The sequence below is a fragment of the Lethenteron reissneri genome, unplaced genomic scaffold (genome assembly GCF_015708825.2).
Source record: "Lethenteron reissneri isolate LAM-NWPU_2019-01 unplaced genomic scaffold, ASM1570882v1 scaffold_1630, whole genome shotgun sequence".
Classification (NCBI taxonomy): Eukaryota; Metazoa; Chordata; class Hyperoartia; order Petromyzontiformes; family Petromyzontidae; genus Lethenteron; species Lethenteron reissneri.
In genome coordinates, this window is record NW_026891367.1 from 2,040,445 (window position 1) to 2,055,865 (window position 15,421).

A 15,421-nucleotide genomic window follows, 5' to 3' on the forward strand; every position below is an offset into this window, starting at 1 on the left:
GGAGATGTTGATGATGTTGATGATGGACGACAGAGATGATGATAATGACAGAGATGATGACGACAGAGATGATGATGACGACAGAGATGATGACGACAGAGATGATGATGACGACAGAGATGACGACGATGATGACGTCGACGATGACGTTGCAGGCAATGGGCAGCAAGCGGCGGCTGCTGGGCGGGAAATGATGGAGATGATGATGTTGATGATGCTGATGACGACAGAGATGATGACGACAGAGATGACGACAGAGATGATGATGACGACGATGACGTTGCAGGCAATGGGCAGCAAGCTTCGGATGCTGGGCGGGAGATGATGGAGATATTGATGATGATGACGACAGAGATGCTGACGACAGACATGACGACAGAGATGCTGATGACGTCGACGATGACGTTGCAGGCAATGGGCAGCAAGCTTCGGATGCTGGGCGGGAGATGATGGAGATATTGATGATGATGACGACAGAGATGATGACGACAGACATGACGACAGAGATGCTGATGACGTCGACGATGACGTTGCAGGCAATGGGCAGCAAGCGGCGGCTGCTGGGCGGGCTGCTGTCGTGCCGCTGCCTGCGGGCGCAGCACGAGGAGGGTGGGGGGCGGCTTCGGTGCTCGACTTCTCGCACTGCAGCCTCGACGCGGTGCCACGCGACGTCTTCTCGTGCGAGCGCAGCCTCCTGGAGCTCTACCTGGACGCCAACCAGATCGAGGAGCTGCCCCGGGTCGGTGGCTCGCCCGCTCGCACGCAAGCTCACCCACACGCTCGTTGACTTCGCTCGCTCGCTCTCACGCACCTCGCCCGCACGCTCACCCGCACGCTCGCTCGTTGACTTCGCTCGCTCGCTCGCTCGTGCGCCCGTTCGTTTTTTGCACTCATTGGCACGCTCGCTCGCTTGCTCGTCCGCTCGCCCCCCCTCGCTCACTCATTTGCCCGCTCGCTCATTTCTTCACTCATTGGCACGCTCGCTCGCTTGCTCGCCCACCCGCTCGATCGCTCGCTCGCTCACCGGCTCGCCCGCCCGCCCGCTCGCTCGCCCATTTGCCCGCTCGCTCATTTTCTTCACTCATTGGCACGCTCGCTCGCTCGCTCGCTCGCTTGCTCGCCCGCCCACTCGCTCGCTCACCGGCTCGCCCCCCCCGCTCACTCCCTCATTTGCTCGGTCGCTCATTTTCTTCACTCATTTGCCCGCTCGCTCATTTACAACACTTCAAGGCCGAAATTATAATAGATATTGGGACACACACATCCCCCCCCTTCCCCCAATTTTCAAATATGCTCAAAATGTCCCTCCAATATATTGCTAATAAATAGATTTAAAAAAAAATGCTATGCTGTGTAAATAAAAACAACAATTTGCTAAACCTTGGCCACAATATCTGGACTTGTCTTCATATAAAGCAATGCATAGGTTTCTGTTGATATGATTGCGGTCATGGTTGTACTTTATCAATCCCTAATCTCAAACATTACATACAATGAAGCAAGAAATGGTAAAAAAAAAAGTAAAAGCAGAGCATTGTAATACGAAACACTATTAGACATTATTGTTAAAAATAAATGAAAAGTCCATCCCATGTGTTGGTGAATTTTTTAATATTTTAGGCAGGAAATTAGTTTTAAAATTTAGATTTTTTCTGGGGGGACGGGGACCCCAGAGCCACTGAAAGATCTGGTCCCCCCCAATGTTGACTCAATGGCTACGGCCTCGCTTCACTCGCTCGTTCGACCTCTCACTCGCTCGCTCGTCCTCTCACTCGCTCGCTCGATCGCCCACTCGCTCATTTTTTCCGCTCACTCGCTCATTCCCTGACTCGCACACTCGCACGCTCACTCAGAGAGTGGACGACTCGGAGAGAGAGAGAGTGAACGACTCAGAGAGAGGGAGTGGATGACTCGAAGAGATAGTGGACGACTCAGAGATAGAGTGGACAACTTAGAGAGAGAGAGAGGATGACTCAGAGAGAGAGAGTGGACGACTCAGAGAGAGAGAGGACGACTCAGAGAGAGAGAGAGGACGACTCAGAGAGAGAGAGAGAGAGTGGACGACTCAGAGAGAGAGAGTGGATGACTCAGAGAGAGTGGACGACTCAGAGAGAGAGAGGACGACTCAGAGAGAGAGAGAGTGGACGACTCAGAGAGAGAGAGGGCGACTCAGGGAGAGGGAGTGGATGACTCGAAGAGATAGTGGACGACTCAGAGATAGAGTGGACGACTCGAAGAGAGAGTGGACGACTCAGAGATAGAGTGGACGACTTAGAGAGGAGAGAGAGAAGAGGATGACTCAGAGAGAGAGTGGATGCCTCAGAGAGAGTGGACGACTCAGCGAGAGAGAGTGGACGACTCAGAGAGAGAGAGTGGACGACTCAGAGAGAGAGAATGGACGACTCAGAGAGAGAGAGTGGATGGCTTGTAGTGACGCGCGCCGCATGTCTGTACGTCTGTCTGTACGTCTGTCTGTCTGTCTGTACGTCTGTCTGTAAGTCTGTCTGTACGCTTGTCTGTACGTCTGTCTGTACGTCTGTCTGTACGTCTGTCTGTCTGTCTGTACGTCCTGTCTGTACGTCTGTCTGTACGTCTGTCTGTACGCTTGTCTGTACGTCTGTCTGTACGTTTGTCTGTACGTCTGTCTGTACGTCTGTACGTCTGTCTGTACGTCTGTCTGTACGGCGTCGTCTGTCTGTACGTCTGTACGTCTGTCTGTACATCTGTCTGTACGTCTGTCTGTACGTCTGTCTGTACATCTGTCTGTACGTCTGTCTGTACGTCTGTACGTCTGTCTGTACGTCTGTCTGTACGTCTGTCTGTACGTCTGTCCTGTACGTCTGTACGTCTGTCTGTACGTCTGTACGTCTGTCTGTACGTTTGTCTGTACGTCTGTCTGTACATCTGTACGTCTGTCTGTACATCTGTCTGTACGTCTGTACGTCTTGTCTCTACGTCTGTCTGTCCTGTCTGCTGCTGCTGCTGGTGCCGCTACTTCCCACAGCAAACTGTTCAGCTGCCAGGCCCTGCGCAAGCTGAGCGTGCCGGACAACGACCTCTCGTCCCTCCCGCCTGCCATCGCCGGACTCAGCAACCTGCGGGAGTTGGACATCAGCAAGAACGGTGGGGCAACGTGGGTGGGGCATTGTGGGTGGGGCATCGTGGGTGTGGTATAGTGGGTGGGGCAACGTGGGTGGGGCATTGTGGGTGGGGTGTTGTAGGTGGGGCATAGTGGGTGGGGCATCGTGGGTGGGGCATAGTGGGCGGGGTATCGTGGGCGGGCATTGTGGGTGGGGTATTGTGGGTGGGGCATTGTGGGTGGGGCATTGTGGGGGGGGGCATTGTGGGGGGGCATTGTGGGTGGGGCATTGTGGGTGGGGTATTGTGGGTGCGGCGTTGCGACGGGCCAGGTGCCCGCTCGCCTTGTGCCTCACAGGGCGAGCTGCCACTGGGGGTGCCCTAGGCGAGCCCACAAATTGAAACTATAAACTATTTGACTATCTTCTATTTTACACGCTTTTATTTAACTCACTCTGTCTGTTGTATCCTCAACTCTGTCTGTTGTCGTAGTCCTCAAATCTTGTAACTCGATTTTAAGCTACTTTCCAATGTCGTATCTACTGCAAACTTGGTATACGAACGTCATACTGATGACAATGCTATATTCCATCATAAAATTTAAAAAAATCTATATTTTTAAGCACTATTTTTAGAAATTATGTTTCGGCTCGGGTCTAAATTGTCCACGCTCAACTCACGTTGGCTGAAAATCACCACGGCACCTTACGCTGTGGCAAGCTTCGGGGCCACTTTCTGGAGTCGTGGAGTTCTGCCATTACTAGTGCGGTACATTTCATTAAAGCGTGTTTTTAAAAAAGTTTGATTAATATTAATTATTTTTTACCAGGTAAGGCCCCACTGAGCTTATGGAGCATTTTTTCCAGAGAAGCGAACCGCCCATCACTTGATGATGGCTCGCTACGAAGTGGCTTGTCGTCATCAAGTGAATATTTATAGCAGTGGCCGCATATCTTCTTGGTTCTTTCGGTAAAGTCACGTAGAAGGGAAGTAATAAAATAATAAAAATAAAACAGAATACAATAATTCTCACGACGTTTCGGCCACAACGCAAGCAGCCGTCCTCAGGTGAAGACCAGGTCTGTCGGGAAGACAGCGTCTGGTCTTCACCTGAGGACGGCTGCTTGCGTTGTGGCCGAAACGTCGTGAGAATTATTGTATTATGTTTTATTTTTATTATTTTATTACTTCCCTTCTACGTGACTTTACCGAAAGAACCAAGAAGATGAATCCCTGCCGTCACAAAAGCTTTAAATCGAAAAGTAGCCACATACTCTGAGCGCGCGATTCTAAATGTGGAGGCGAAAAACCGGAGGATTGGGAGAAAAATCCACGCGACCACGGGGAGAGAGAGAGACACCGCAAACTCCAAATATACAGCAGCAGGCATCGTCAGAGTCTGAATCGAATCCGCTGACTTCCTGTATACCGGGCGAGGTAGCTAACATCTCACAGGGTCTGGGATCGAACCCACGACCTTCTGCGTACCAGGCGAGGTAGTTAACATCTCGTAGGGTCTGGGATCTACGATTTCCTGTATACCAGGTGAGGTAGCTAACATCTCACAGGATCTGGGATCGAACTCACGACCTCCTGCGTACCAGGCGAGGTAGTTAACATCTCGTAGGGTCTGGGATCGAACCCACGACCTCCTGGGTACCAGGCGAGGTAGTTAACATCTCATCAGGGTCTGGAATCTACGATCTCCTGTGTACCAGGCGAGGTAGTTAACATCTCAAAGGGTCTGGGATCGAATCTACGATCTCCTGTACACCAGGCGAGGTAGTTAACATCTCACAGGGTCTGAGATCGAACCCACGACCTCCTGTGTACCAGGCGAGGTAGTTAACATCTCACAGGGTCTGGGATCGAACCCACGACCTCCTGCGTACCAGGCGGGGTAGTTAACATCTCACAGGGTCTGGGATCGAATCCACGACCTCCTGCGTACCAGGCGAGGTAGTTAACATCTCGTAGGGTCTGGGATCGAACCCACGCCCTCCTGCGTACCAGGCGAGGTAGTTAACATATCGTAGGGTCTGCGATCGAATCTACGATCTCCTGTATACCAGGCGAGGTAGTTAACATATCACAGGGTCTGGGATCGAACCCACGACCTCCTGCGTCCCAGGCAAGGTAGTTAACATCTCGTAGGGTCTGGGATCGAACCCACGACCTCCTGTGTACCTGGCGAGGTAGTTAACATCTCACAGGGTCTGGGATCGAACCCACGACCTCCTGCATACCAGGGGAGGTAGTTAACATCTCGTAGGGTCTGAGATCGAACCCACGACCTCCTGTATACCAGGCGAGGTAGTTAACATCTCACAGGGTCTGGGATCGAACCCACGCCCTCCTGCGTACCAGGCGAGGTAGTTAACATCTCGTAGGGTCTGGGATCGAACCCACGAACGCCTGTGTACCAGCCGAGGTAGTTAACATCTCATCAGGTTCTGGGATCGAATCTACGACCTCCTGTACACCAGGCGAGGTGGTTAACATCTCACAGGGTCTGGGATCGAACCCACGACCTCCTGTGTACCAGGCGAAGTAGTTTACATCTCGTAGGGTCTGAGATCGAACCCACGACCTCCTGCACACCAGGCGAGGTGGTTAACATCTCGTAGGGTCTGAGATCGAACCCACGACCTCCTGTGTACCTGGCGAGGTAGTTAACATCTCATCAGGGTCTGGGATCTACGATTTCCTGTATACCAGGTGAGGTAGCTAACATCTCATCAGGGTCTGGGATTGAATCTACGACCTCCTGTACACCAGGCGAGGTTGTTAACATCTAATCAGGGTTTGGGATCGAATCTACGACCTCCTGTGTACCAGGCGAGGTAGTTAACATCTCACAGGGTCTGGGATCGAACCCACGACCTCCTGCACACCAGGCGAGGTAGTTAACATCTCGTAGGGTCTGAGATCGAACCCACGACCTCCTGCACACCAGGCGAGGTAGTTAACATCTCATCAAGGTCTGGGATCGAACCCACTACCTCCTGCGTACCAGGCGAGGTAGTTAACATCTCACAGGGTCTGGGATCGAATCCACGACCTCCTGCGTACCAGGCGAGGTTGTTAACATCTCGTAGGGTCTGGAATCGAACCCACGACCTCCTGCGTACCAGGCGAGGTAGTTAACATCTCGTAGGGTCTGGGATCGAATCCACGACCTCCTGCGTACCAGGCGAGGTAGTTAACATCTCATCAGGGTCTGGGATCGAACCCACGACCTCCTGTGTACCAGGCGAGGTAGCTAACATCTCACAGGGTCTGGGATCGAACCCACGACCTCCTGTGTACCAGGCGAGGTAGTTAACATCTCACAGGGTCTGGGATCGAACCCACGACCTCCTGTGTACCAGGCGAGGTAGTTAACATCTCGTAGGGTCTGGGATCGAACCCACGACCTCCTGCGTACCAGGCGAGGCAGTTAACATCTCATCAGGGTCTGGGATCGAATCTACGATCTCCTGCGTACCAGGCGAGGTAGTTAACATCTCACAGGGTCTGGGATCGAACCCACGCCCTCCTGTACACCAGGCGAGGTAGTTAACATCTCACAGGGTCTGGGATCGAACCCACGACCTTCTGTACACCAGGCGAGGTAGTTAACATCTCACAGGGTCTGGGATCGAACCCACGACCTCCTGCGTACCAGCCAAGGTAGTTTACATCTCGTAGGGTCTGGGATCGAACCCACGACCTCCTGTGTACCAGGCGAGGTAGTTAACATCTCGTAGGGTCTGGGATCGAACCCACGACCTCCTGTGTACCAGGCGAGGTAGTTAACATCTCGCCACCGTGGCGACCCAACCACTGTGCATAGTAACAACTGCAGCCCCCCGACTGGCAGACTGATGCCCGCTCGTTAGCAAGGTGCCGGGTCGCCACGCAGAGACAGCTGCCGATGGGGGCGCCCTTCGAATGTTTGCGATGAGATGTGGCGTAAGGTGTTCTGTTCGCTACCAGCACTTGCCCCAGCAGCCTGCTGCGGCTATAATCGGGGCGGGGATCTTTGTCTTTGCGCACCCAGGCATTCAAGAATTCCCGGAGAACATCCGCTGTTGCAAGTGCCTGTCTGTGTTAGAAGCGAGCGTGAACCCCATTAGCAAGTGAGTTCACACACACACGCACGCACACATGCGCACGCACACACACACGCACTCACACACACACGCATTCACACTAGCACACGCACACTAGCACACGCACACACGCATGCATGCACTAACACACGCGCACACACATGCACTGGCACACACGCACGCTCACACGCACACACGCATGACTTCGAACACGCTCACGTGCATGCACTCGCACACACGCACTTGCACACACGCGTACACGCGCACACGTACACACACGCACAAACACACACTACCACACGCACACACACACACGCACACACGCGCATGCACTAGCACACGCACTCACGCACTAGCACATGCGCGCACACACGTGCACTCGAATACACGCATGCACTCACACACACGCACATGCTCGCACACACACGTGTACTCACATACGCACGCAGTCGCACACACGCGCATCCACGCACTCTCACACACGTGCACGCGCACACGCGCACACATACACCCTGGTTAGCGCTACGCCGCACTAAGAACCCGGCCACCCGAGTTCGATTCCCGCTCACGGCCAACACCAGTCACGATTATTTTAACTGGTCCTGGTGCCTCCCCTAGGTCGACTCAGCTTCAAATGGGTACTTGGTGCGGTGTAGTAAACATCGCCACTGGGGGAGACAAAGGCGGTCGAGCGGGCGTGGTGCTATGCATAATGTCTGTTAATTGCCATACAAACAACGCAACCGGCAATGGATACCCATAGTCATTGCTATGCATTCGTTAATCTCCCCACCGCCACTTCGCACAGGAAGTGCTCACAAGTGACGTCAACACATCTACCCCTCTATCTAAGGAAGGAATCGGGAGGATTTCTCCACTAATCTGGCTGTCGCCTGATGAAGCCGGTTGCCAATTGCCGGCGAAAACGTCGTGCTCAGATTGTAAATGTTGCGGCTTCGCTCTCCAACACACAATCTCGATTTAAAGCTTTCGTGACTGCAGGGATTCATCTTCTTGGTTCTTTCGGTAAAGTCACGTAGAAGGGAAGTAATTAAATAATAAAAATATAACATAATAATATAATATAATAATATAATAAATAAAACATAATAAAATAATAATATAATACAATGTTTATTATGTTTTCTTTTATTATTTTATTACTTCCCTTCTACGTGACTTTACAGAAAGAACCAAGAAGAACACACGGTCTGTGTGCCGCTGTGCTCGTCACGAATTGACCACGTCCTGTTCACGTGACAAACCCATTGCTGATTGGCTGCGTCGGGTGGCGGCGGGTTTAACGGCACAATTATATGATCACGTGATCTAAACCCCCCCCCAAAACAACCTGTATTATGGATGATGTTGGCCGTGAGAGTCCTGCTACGTGGTAAGCAGTGGCGGCTCCTGCAAAATCTCTCAGGGGGGGCAAATGTCTGGATGATTGATAAGGATAAGGTCCACCCATGCAATGGATAAAATGACAGCTTAAGCATGTAAAGGCAACTTCACTTCTTTAATATTGATGAAAAATAAAGTGACTCTTACAATACATCTTGTTTGTTTCTATACTCACTATTAATACAATCCACTCAAGTTTATTTTATTAAAGATTCCACTAGGTGGCCACAATTATATTGTTGGATGAAACGTGCTTACGTATGATGACGTAAGCACGTATGATGACGTAAGCACGTTAGGGCGAGCCCTCCCGGAAGCCATAGAGAATGCATTGCAACGCCCGCCGTTCGAAAAAAAACATCTTTGAATGTAAGTCTATGGGGCAAATCGGAGCGATTCTCAGCCGGAGTGAAATCGCCCAAAAAGAGGCGGTACTCCACAGAACGTAGCATGACGCTGATTGGACTATATCCAGAGGCACAGTGACGGCTAGCGTGACTCTGTGGTTGAATGACATTGGTGGTGCGTCGCCCAATCGCCCTAATGAAGAAACCGCCCCTGCTGGTAAGTGTTACGGAGGACCTCTGTCTCTGTGTGCAGGTTGCCAGAAGGGTTCACTCAGCTCCTAAACCTGACCCAGCTCTATCTGAATGATGCCTTCCTCGAAGCGCTGCCCGGCAACTTTGGCAGGTAAACACGCACACGCACGCACACACGCGCGCGCACGCACACACACGCACACACGCGCACGCACGCACACACGCGCGCGCACGCACACGCACAAAGATAAAGACCCCCCGTATAGCCTGAACAGACTGTAGGGGCAAGTGCTGTTAGCGAGCACCTATGAAGGCCGGAACGGTACACGAGGGGGTGGGTGGCCAGCACCACGCACATGCACACACACACACACGCACATGCACACACGCGCACACACACACACGCACACACGCACACGCGCACACACACACGCACTGCACACGCACACACACGCACACACACACACACATAACAAAGATAAAGATCCCCCCATCCCCGTGTAGCCTACGCAGACTGTCGGGGCAAGTGCTGTTAGCGAGCATCGAGCAACCTATGAAGGCCGGCACTGTGGCACACGGGGGGGGGGGGGGGTGGCCAGCACCACGCCTGACCGCCTTTGTCTCCCTCAGTGGCGATGTTTACTAAATGCCAGCTACTCATTTGAGGCCCAGTCGACGTAGGTGAGGCCCAGATCCGGGTCGGACAATAGTCACCGGTGTTGGCCGTGAGCGGGAATCGAACTCGGGTTACCGATCACACTTAAACAGAAATACAAAGGTCTCCCGTACAGCCTTAACAGGCTGCTGGGGCAAGTGCTGTTCGCGAGTGGCACCTATGAAGGCCTGCACGGCAGATGGGGGAGTGGGTGGCTAGTAACCGCCTTTGTCTCCCCGGTGGCGATGTTTGCTACACCACCGCACCAGGTACGCATTTGAGGCCGAGTCGACCTAGGGTGAGGACCAGATCCCTGTGAAACAATCGTCACCGGTGTTGGCCGTGAGCGGGAATCGAACTCGGCACGCACGCCAGCGATCACCATTTCCCGATATAGACCGTGCAACCGAGAGCCGCGTTGTTCTTTCCCAGAATAAACCGTGGTCTTGACGAGACGTGATGGGGAGAGCGGAGGGTGAGAGAGAGAGTGAGCGAGAGAGTGAGCGAGAGAGTGAGCGAGAGAGTGAGCGAAAGAGTGAGCGAGAGAGTGAGCGAGAGAGTGAGCGAGAGAGTGAGCGAGAGAATGAGCGAAAGAGTGACCGAGAGAGTGAGCGAAAGAGTGAGCGAGAGAGTGAGCGAGAGAGTGAGCGAGAGAGTGAGCGAAAGAGTGAGCGAGAGAGTGAGCGAGAGAGTGAGCGAGAGAGTGAGCGAGTGAGTGAGCGAGCGAGAGAGTGAGCGAGAAGTGAGCGAGAGAGTGAGCGAGAGAGTGAGCGAAAGAGTGAGCAAGAGAGTGAGCGAGCGAGAGAGCGAGCGAGTGAGCGAGCGAGAGAGCGAGCGAGAGAGCGAGCGAGAAGTGAGCGAGAGAGTGAGCGAGAGAGCGAGCGAGCGAGAGAGCGAGCGAGAGAGTGACCGAGAGAGTGAGCGAGAGGTGGGAAGTTACATAAAGCAAAGTTATAAAAAAAAATTACGAAATGATGAACGAAGCAAAGTGCCGACTACACCGAGCATCTTCTTGTTTCCACTGATCGTAAAAAGAGAGAGAGAGAGAGATGTAGCCAGAGAGAGAGAGAGAGCAGGAGTGGTGGGTGGTTGGAGAGTGGGGGAGAGAGAGAGTCTAAGCATACAGAGAGACATTGAGACGTGAGATAGAAGAGAGAGAGACAGGAGGAGAGATCGTGTAATTGTTCAGACAGACTTTTGACTTCCAAACAACTTTTATTGCCGCCAGCAGCAAAAGCACTGGAGGCGATTTCGATACGAAACACAAAAAGTCACCAGCAACACAAATGAAAATAAACGCTACAAATCCACGCGCTGTCATGGCGCTAAAAGCCCCGCGCACAACACGAAAGAAAAGTCACGTGGTGGTGGTTGTGGTGGTGGTTGTAGTGATGGTGGTAGTGGTTGTGGTGGTGGTTGTAGTGGTGGTGGTGGTTGTGGTGGTTGTGGTGGTGGTGGTGGTGATGATTGTGGTGGTGGTGGTTGTGGTGGTGGCTGTGGTCATCGCGCACGCCACGGTGACGAGTGAGCGCTTCAGAAGGTGAACACCACGAGGTGCCGTCCACGCTGGTACAGAGAGGGGCTTGTCCGGCTCCCCAGCGTTCAAAGAAGACGCGAGATTCTTCTCGCGTGTAAACTACACGCACATTGCTTGCCACAAGTGAACCCACAATGCATTGGTGATCTCGTCGAGGAGCACGAAAACGTCATCACGCCAACTCCGATTATGCTCGCAGCAACAGCAGCGGTTTTTGGCTAAGCCATCGAACAAATACGGGGGTCGCCGCATTATCGCGCGGCACGTTCGGATGCGCTTCTGCGGCCGTCTGGAACGCTCTTCCTTCCGACGTTAGGAAGCCACCGGAGCTACGCAACTTTAAAATCACCATCCAGATTTGAACCTTTTGATTTTTTAATCCTGACCAATCGTCTTTGAGGCCTCCCTGCACCAATCAGAGGGCTTGGTTGAAACTTACAAAACTAACAAAACTTACGAAACTAACGAAACTAAAAAAAACTAGTGAAGCTGACGAAACGAACGACGCTAACAAAACTAGCGAAACTAAAAAACTTACAAAACTGACGAAACTGACGAAAATAACGAAACTTATAAAACGAATGAAACGAATGAAACTAACACAATTAACGAAATTAACGCAACTAACGATACTCGCACTACTAACGCATCTAACGAAACTCACGAAACTACCGAAAGTAACGCAACTAACGTAACTAATGAAACTAATGAAACTAACGCTACTAACACACCTAACGAAACTCACGAACTACCGAAAGTAACACAATTAACGCAACTAACGAAACTCATGAAACTAACAAAAAAACTAACAACACTTGCGAAACTCACGAAACAAACGAATCTAATAAAAATAACAAAACCTACAACGCGAATGAACTAACGAAACTAACAAAATGAACTAAACAAAACTAGGGTGGAGCGGCAGTGCAGCGGCTAGCGCTACGCTGCGCTACGAACCCGGCGACCCGAGTTCCATTCCCGCTCACGGCCACCAACGCCACCGGTGACGATTATCTGAACCGGTCCTGCGCCTCCCCTAGGTCGATTCGGCCTCAAATGAGTACCTGGTGCGGTGTGTAGTAAACATCGCCACTGGGGAGACAAAGGTGGTCACAGCCGTGGTGCTGGCCACCCACCCCCTCTTGTGTCGTGCCGTCCTTCATAGGTACTACTCGCTGACAGCACTTGCCCCACAAGTCTGTTCAGGCTATACGGGGGATCTTTACTGGTGTACGTGTGTGTGTTTACTGGTGTACGTGTGTGTGTTTACTGGTGTACGTGTGTGTGTGTACATTTACTGGTGTATGTATCTGTGTGTGTGTTCACTGGTGTACGTGCGTGTGTGTTTACTGGTGTACGTGTGTGTGTGTACATTTACTGGTGTATGTATCTGTGTGTGTGTTCACTGGTGTACGTGCGTGTGTGTTTACTGGTGTACGTGTGTGTGTGTACATTTACTGGTGTATGTATTTGTGTGTGTGTTCACTGGTGTACGTGCGTGTGTGTTTACTGGTGTACGTGTGTGTGTGTACATTTACTGGTGTATGTATTTGTGTGTGTGTTCACTGGTGCACGTGCGTGTGTGTTTACTGGTGTACGTGTGTGTGTGTATATTTACTGGTGTATGTATCTTGTGGTGTGTTCACTGGTGTACGTGCGTGTGTGTTTACTGGTGTACGTGTGTGTGTGTACATTTACTGGTGTATGTATCTGTGTGTGTGTTTACTTGTGTATGTGCGTGTTTATTTACCGGTGTACGTACGTGTGTGTGTGTGTGTGTTTTTACCGGTGTATGTATCTGTGTGTGTGCAGGCTGGCCAAATTACAGATCTTGGAGCTAAGGGAAAATCACCTTAAGACGCTACCCAAGTAAGACACGCCGTCACGCTGACACACAGACAGACATACACACGCCTTCACTACATAGACACGCACACACACATGCACAGACAAACTAAGGAACACACAAACAAGACAAAGATGCCCCTGACAGCCTTTGGGGATTCCTGGGGCAAGTGCTTGTGTGGCGATGTTTTGCACACCTCAACGAAAAACTCATTTAAGGCTGAGTCGACCTAGGCGAGGCCCGGGAACGGTTCAGATAACCGTCACCGGTGGTGTTGGTATAGCCGCGAGCGGGAATCGAACTCGGGTCGCCGGGTTCGTAGCGCTGCGCTCACCGCTGCGCCACCGCTCAGAGAGATTCTCATCCAGATTTGAAGCTTTCGTGACTGCAAGGATTCATACTCTTAGCTCTTTCGGTAAAGTCACGTAGGTAAAACAAAATGAAATTAAAATTAATAAAATAAAATAATAAAATCACGACGTTTCGGAGGCAACACAAGCTTCCGTCATCAGGTGGGACCGTCACAGCTGAATTTGCTGCATCAAGTGAGGCAGGGATTCAAGAGCAAGAGACTAGGCTCTAAGGAAAGCTGTCTCGGGTGTGGACCAATCAACTTCAAGGACAGTGCATACATTATCAGAGTTATGTTCTTTGTTTGTATTATGACTGCAGGTATTGCGGTCTATGCAAACATGACTTCTTGTAAAAAGGTGTCAGTTTTGTTGCCAGATAGAAGGGTAAAAAACCAATTATCATATTTTTTTACTGGCAAATGAGGTTCCAATGGTGTAAATGCTTACCCCGAGCTCTCATACTCTGATGATGCATTGTCTTTGAGTTGTGCGCCTTTTGGCGTCATCTGGTCCAACACCATGTGAGACTAGGCTCTAAGGAAAGCTGTCTCGGGTGTGGAACAATCAACTTCAAGGACAGTGCACATACATTATCAGAGTTGTGTCTTTGGTTTGCATTATGACTGCAGGTATTGCGGTCAATGCAAACATGACTCCTTGTAAAAAGGTGTCAGTTTTGTTGCCAGATAGAAGGGTAAAAAAACAATTATCATGGTACTTAAGAGCTTGCATCTTTAATCCCTCCCTCACTTGATGCAGCAAATCTGGCTGTGACGGTCCCACCTGATGACGGAGACTTTGTGTTGCCTCCGAAACGTCGTGATTTAATTTTTTTATTTTTATTAATTTTAATTTCATTTTTTACCTACATGGTGACTCTACCGAAAGAACTAAGCGTAAGCTTCTCATCCAGCAGTGGAGTGACAAAGGGGCTCCGTTGTGCGTGCCGCGCGGTGTCCGCGCGCGTGATCGTGGTGCACGGTTGGCGGGTAGGATGGCAGTCGGAGTTTAAACTAGCACGTGTGTGCGTGTTTACTACACACTCACTACTACACACTACTACACGTGTCTCTCTGTGTGTCTCTCCGTGTGTCTCTCTGTGTCTCCGTATCTCCCAACTCCCCCGTGTCTCTCTGCGTGAGTCCATGTCTCTATGTGTCTCCGTATCGTTTCGTCTCCCAAATCCCCCGTGTCTCCACGTGTCTCTCCACGCGTCTCTCCGCGTGTCTCTCCGCGTGTGTCCGTGTCTCTCTGTATCTCCGTATCTCCCAACTCCCTCGTGTCTCTCTGCGTGAGTCCATGTCTCTATGTGTCTCCGTATCGTTTCGTCTCCCAAATCTCCCGTGTCTCCACGTGTCCCCTCCGCGTGTCTCTCCCGTGTGAGTCCGTGTCTCTCTGTGTCTCCCTATTGTCCCGTCTCCAAACTCCTCCGTGTCTCCGCGTGTCTCTCCGCGTGTCTCTCCGCGTGAGTCCGTGTCTCTCTGTGTCTCCGTATCGTTTCGTCTCCCGACTCCCACGTGTCTCCGCGTGTCTTTCCGCGCGTCTCTCCGCGTGTCTCTCCGCGTGTCTCTCCCGCGTGTCCTCTCCGCGTGTCTCTCAGCGTGTCTCTTCGTGTGTCTCTCCGCGTGTCTCTCCGCGTGAGTCCGTGTCTCTCTGTCTCCCTATTGTCCCGTCTCCCGACTCCCCCGTGTCTCCGCGCGTCTCTCTGTGTGTTTCTCCGTGTCTTTCTGTGTCTCCGTATCGTTTCGTCTCCCAACTCCCCCGTCTCTCCGCGTGTCTCTCCGCGTGTCTCTCTGTGTGAGTCCGTGTCTCTCTGTGTCCTTATTGTCCCATCTCCCGACTCCCCCGTGTCTCCGCGTGTCTCTCCGCGTGTCTCTCTGTGTGAGTCCGTGTCTCTCTGTGTCTCTGTATCGTT

The 15,421-nt window shown here is 51.7% G+C and overlaps 1 protein-coding gene across 1 annotated transcript in view; it reads left to right on the forward strand.

Annotated features, from left to right (window-relative positions):
• Window positions 1-524: 524 nt before the first annotated feature.
• The window catches only part of LOC133362859 (leucine-rich repeat-containing protein 7-like), a 29,354-nt gene continuing 14,457 nt past the window's right edge, over window positions 525-15,421 (forward strand). Inside the window, 6 exon segments of the mRNA XM_061581801.1 lie at window positions 525-605; window positions 608-740; window positions 3,007-3,123; window positions 7,121-7,199; window positions 9,177-9,266; window positions 13,120-13,176. Of these exon segments, the coding sequence (XP_061437785.1) occupies window positions 525-605; window positions 608-740; window positions 3,007-3,123; window positions 7,121-7,199; window positions 9,177-9,266; window positions 13,120-13,176 (557 nt within the window).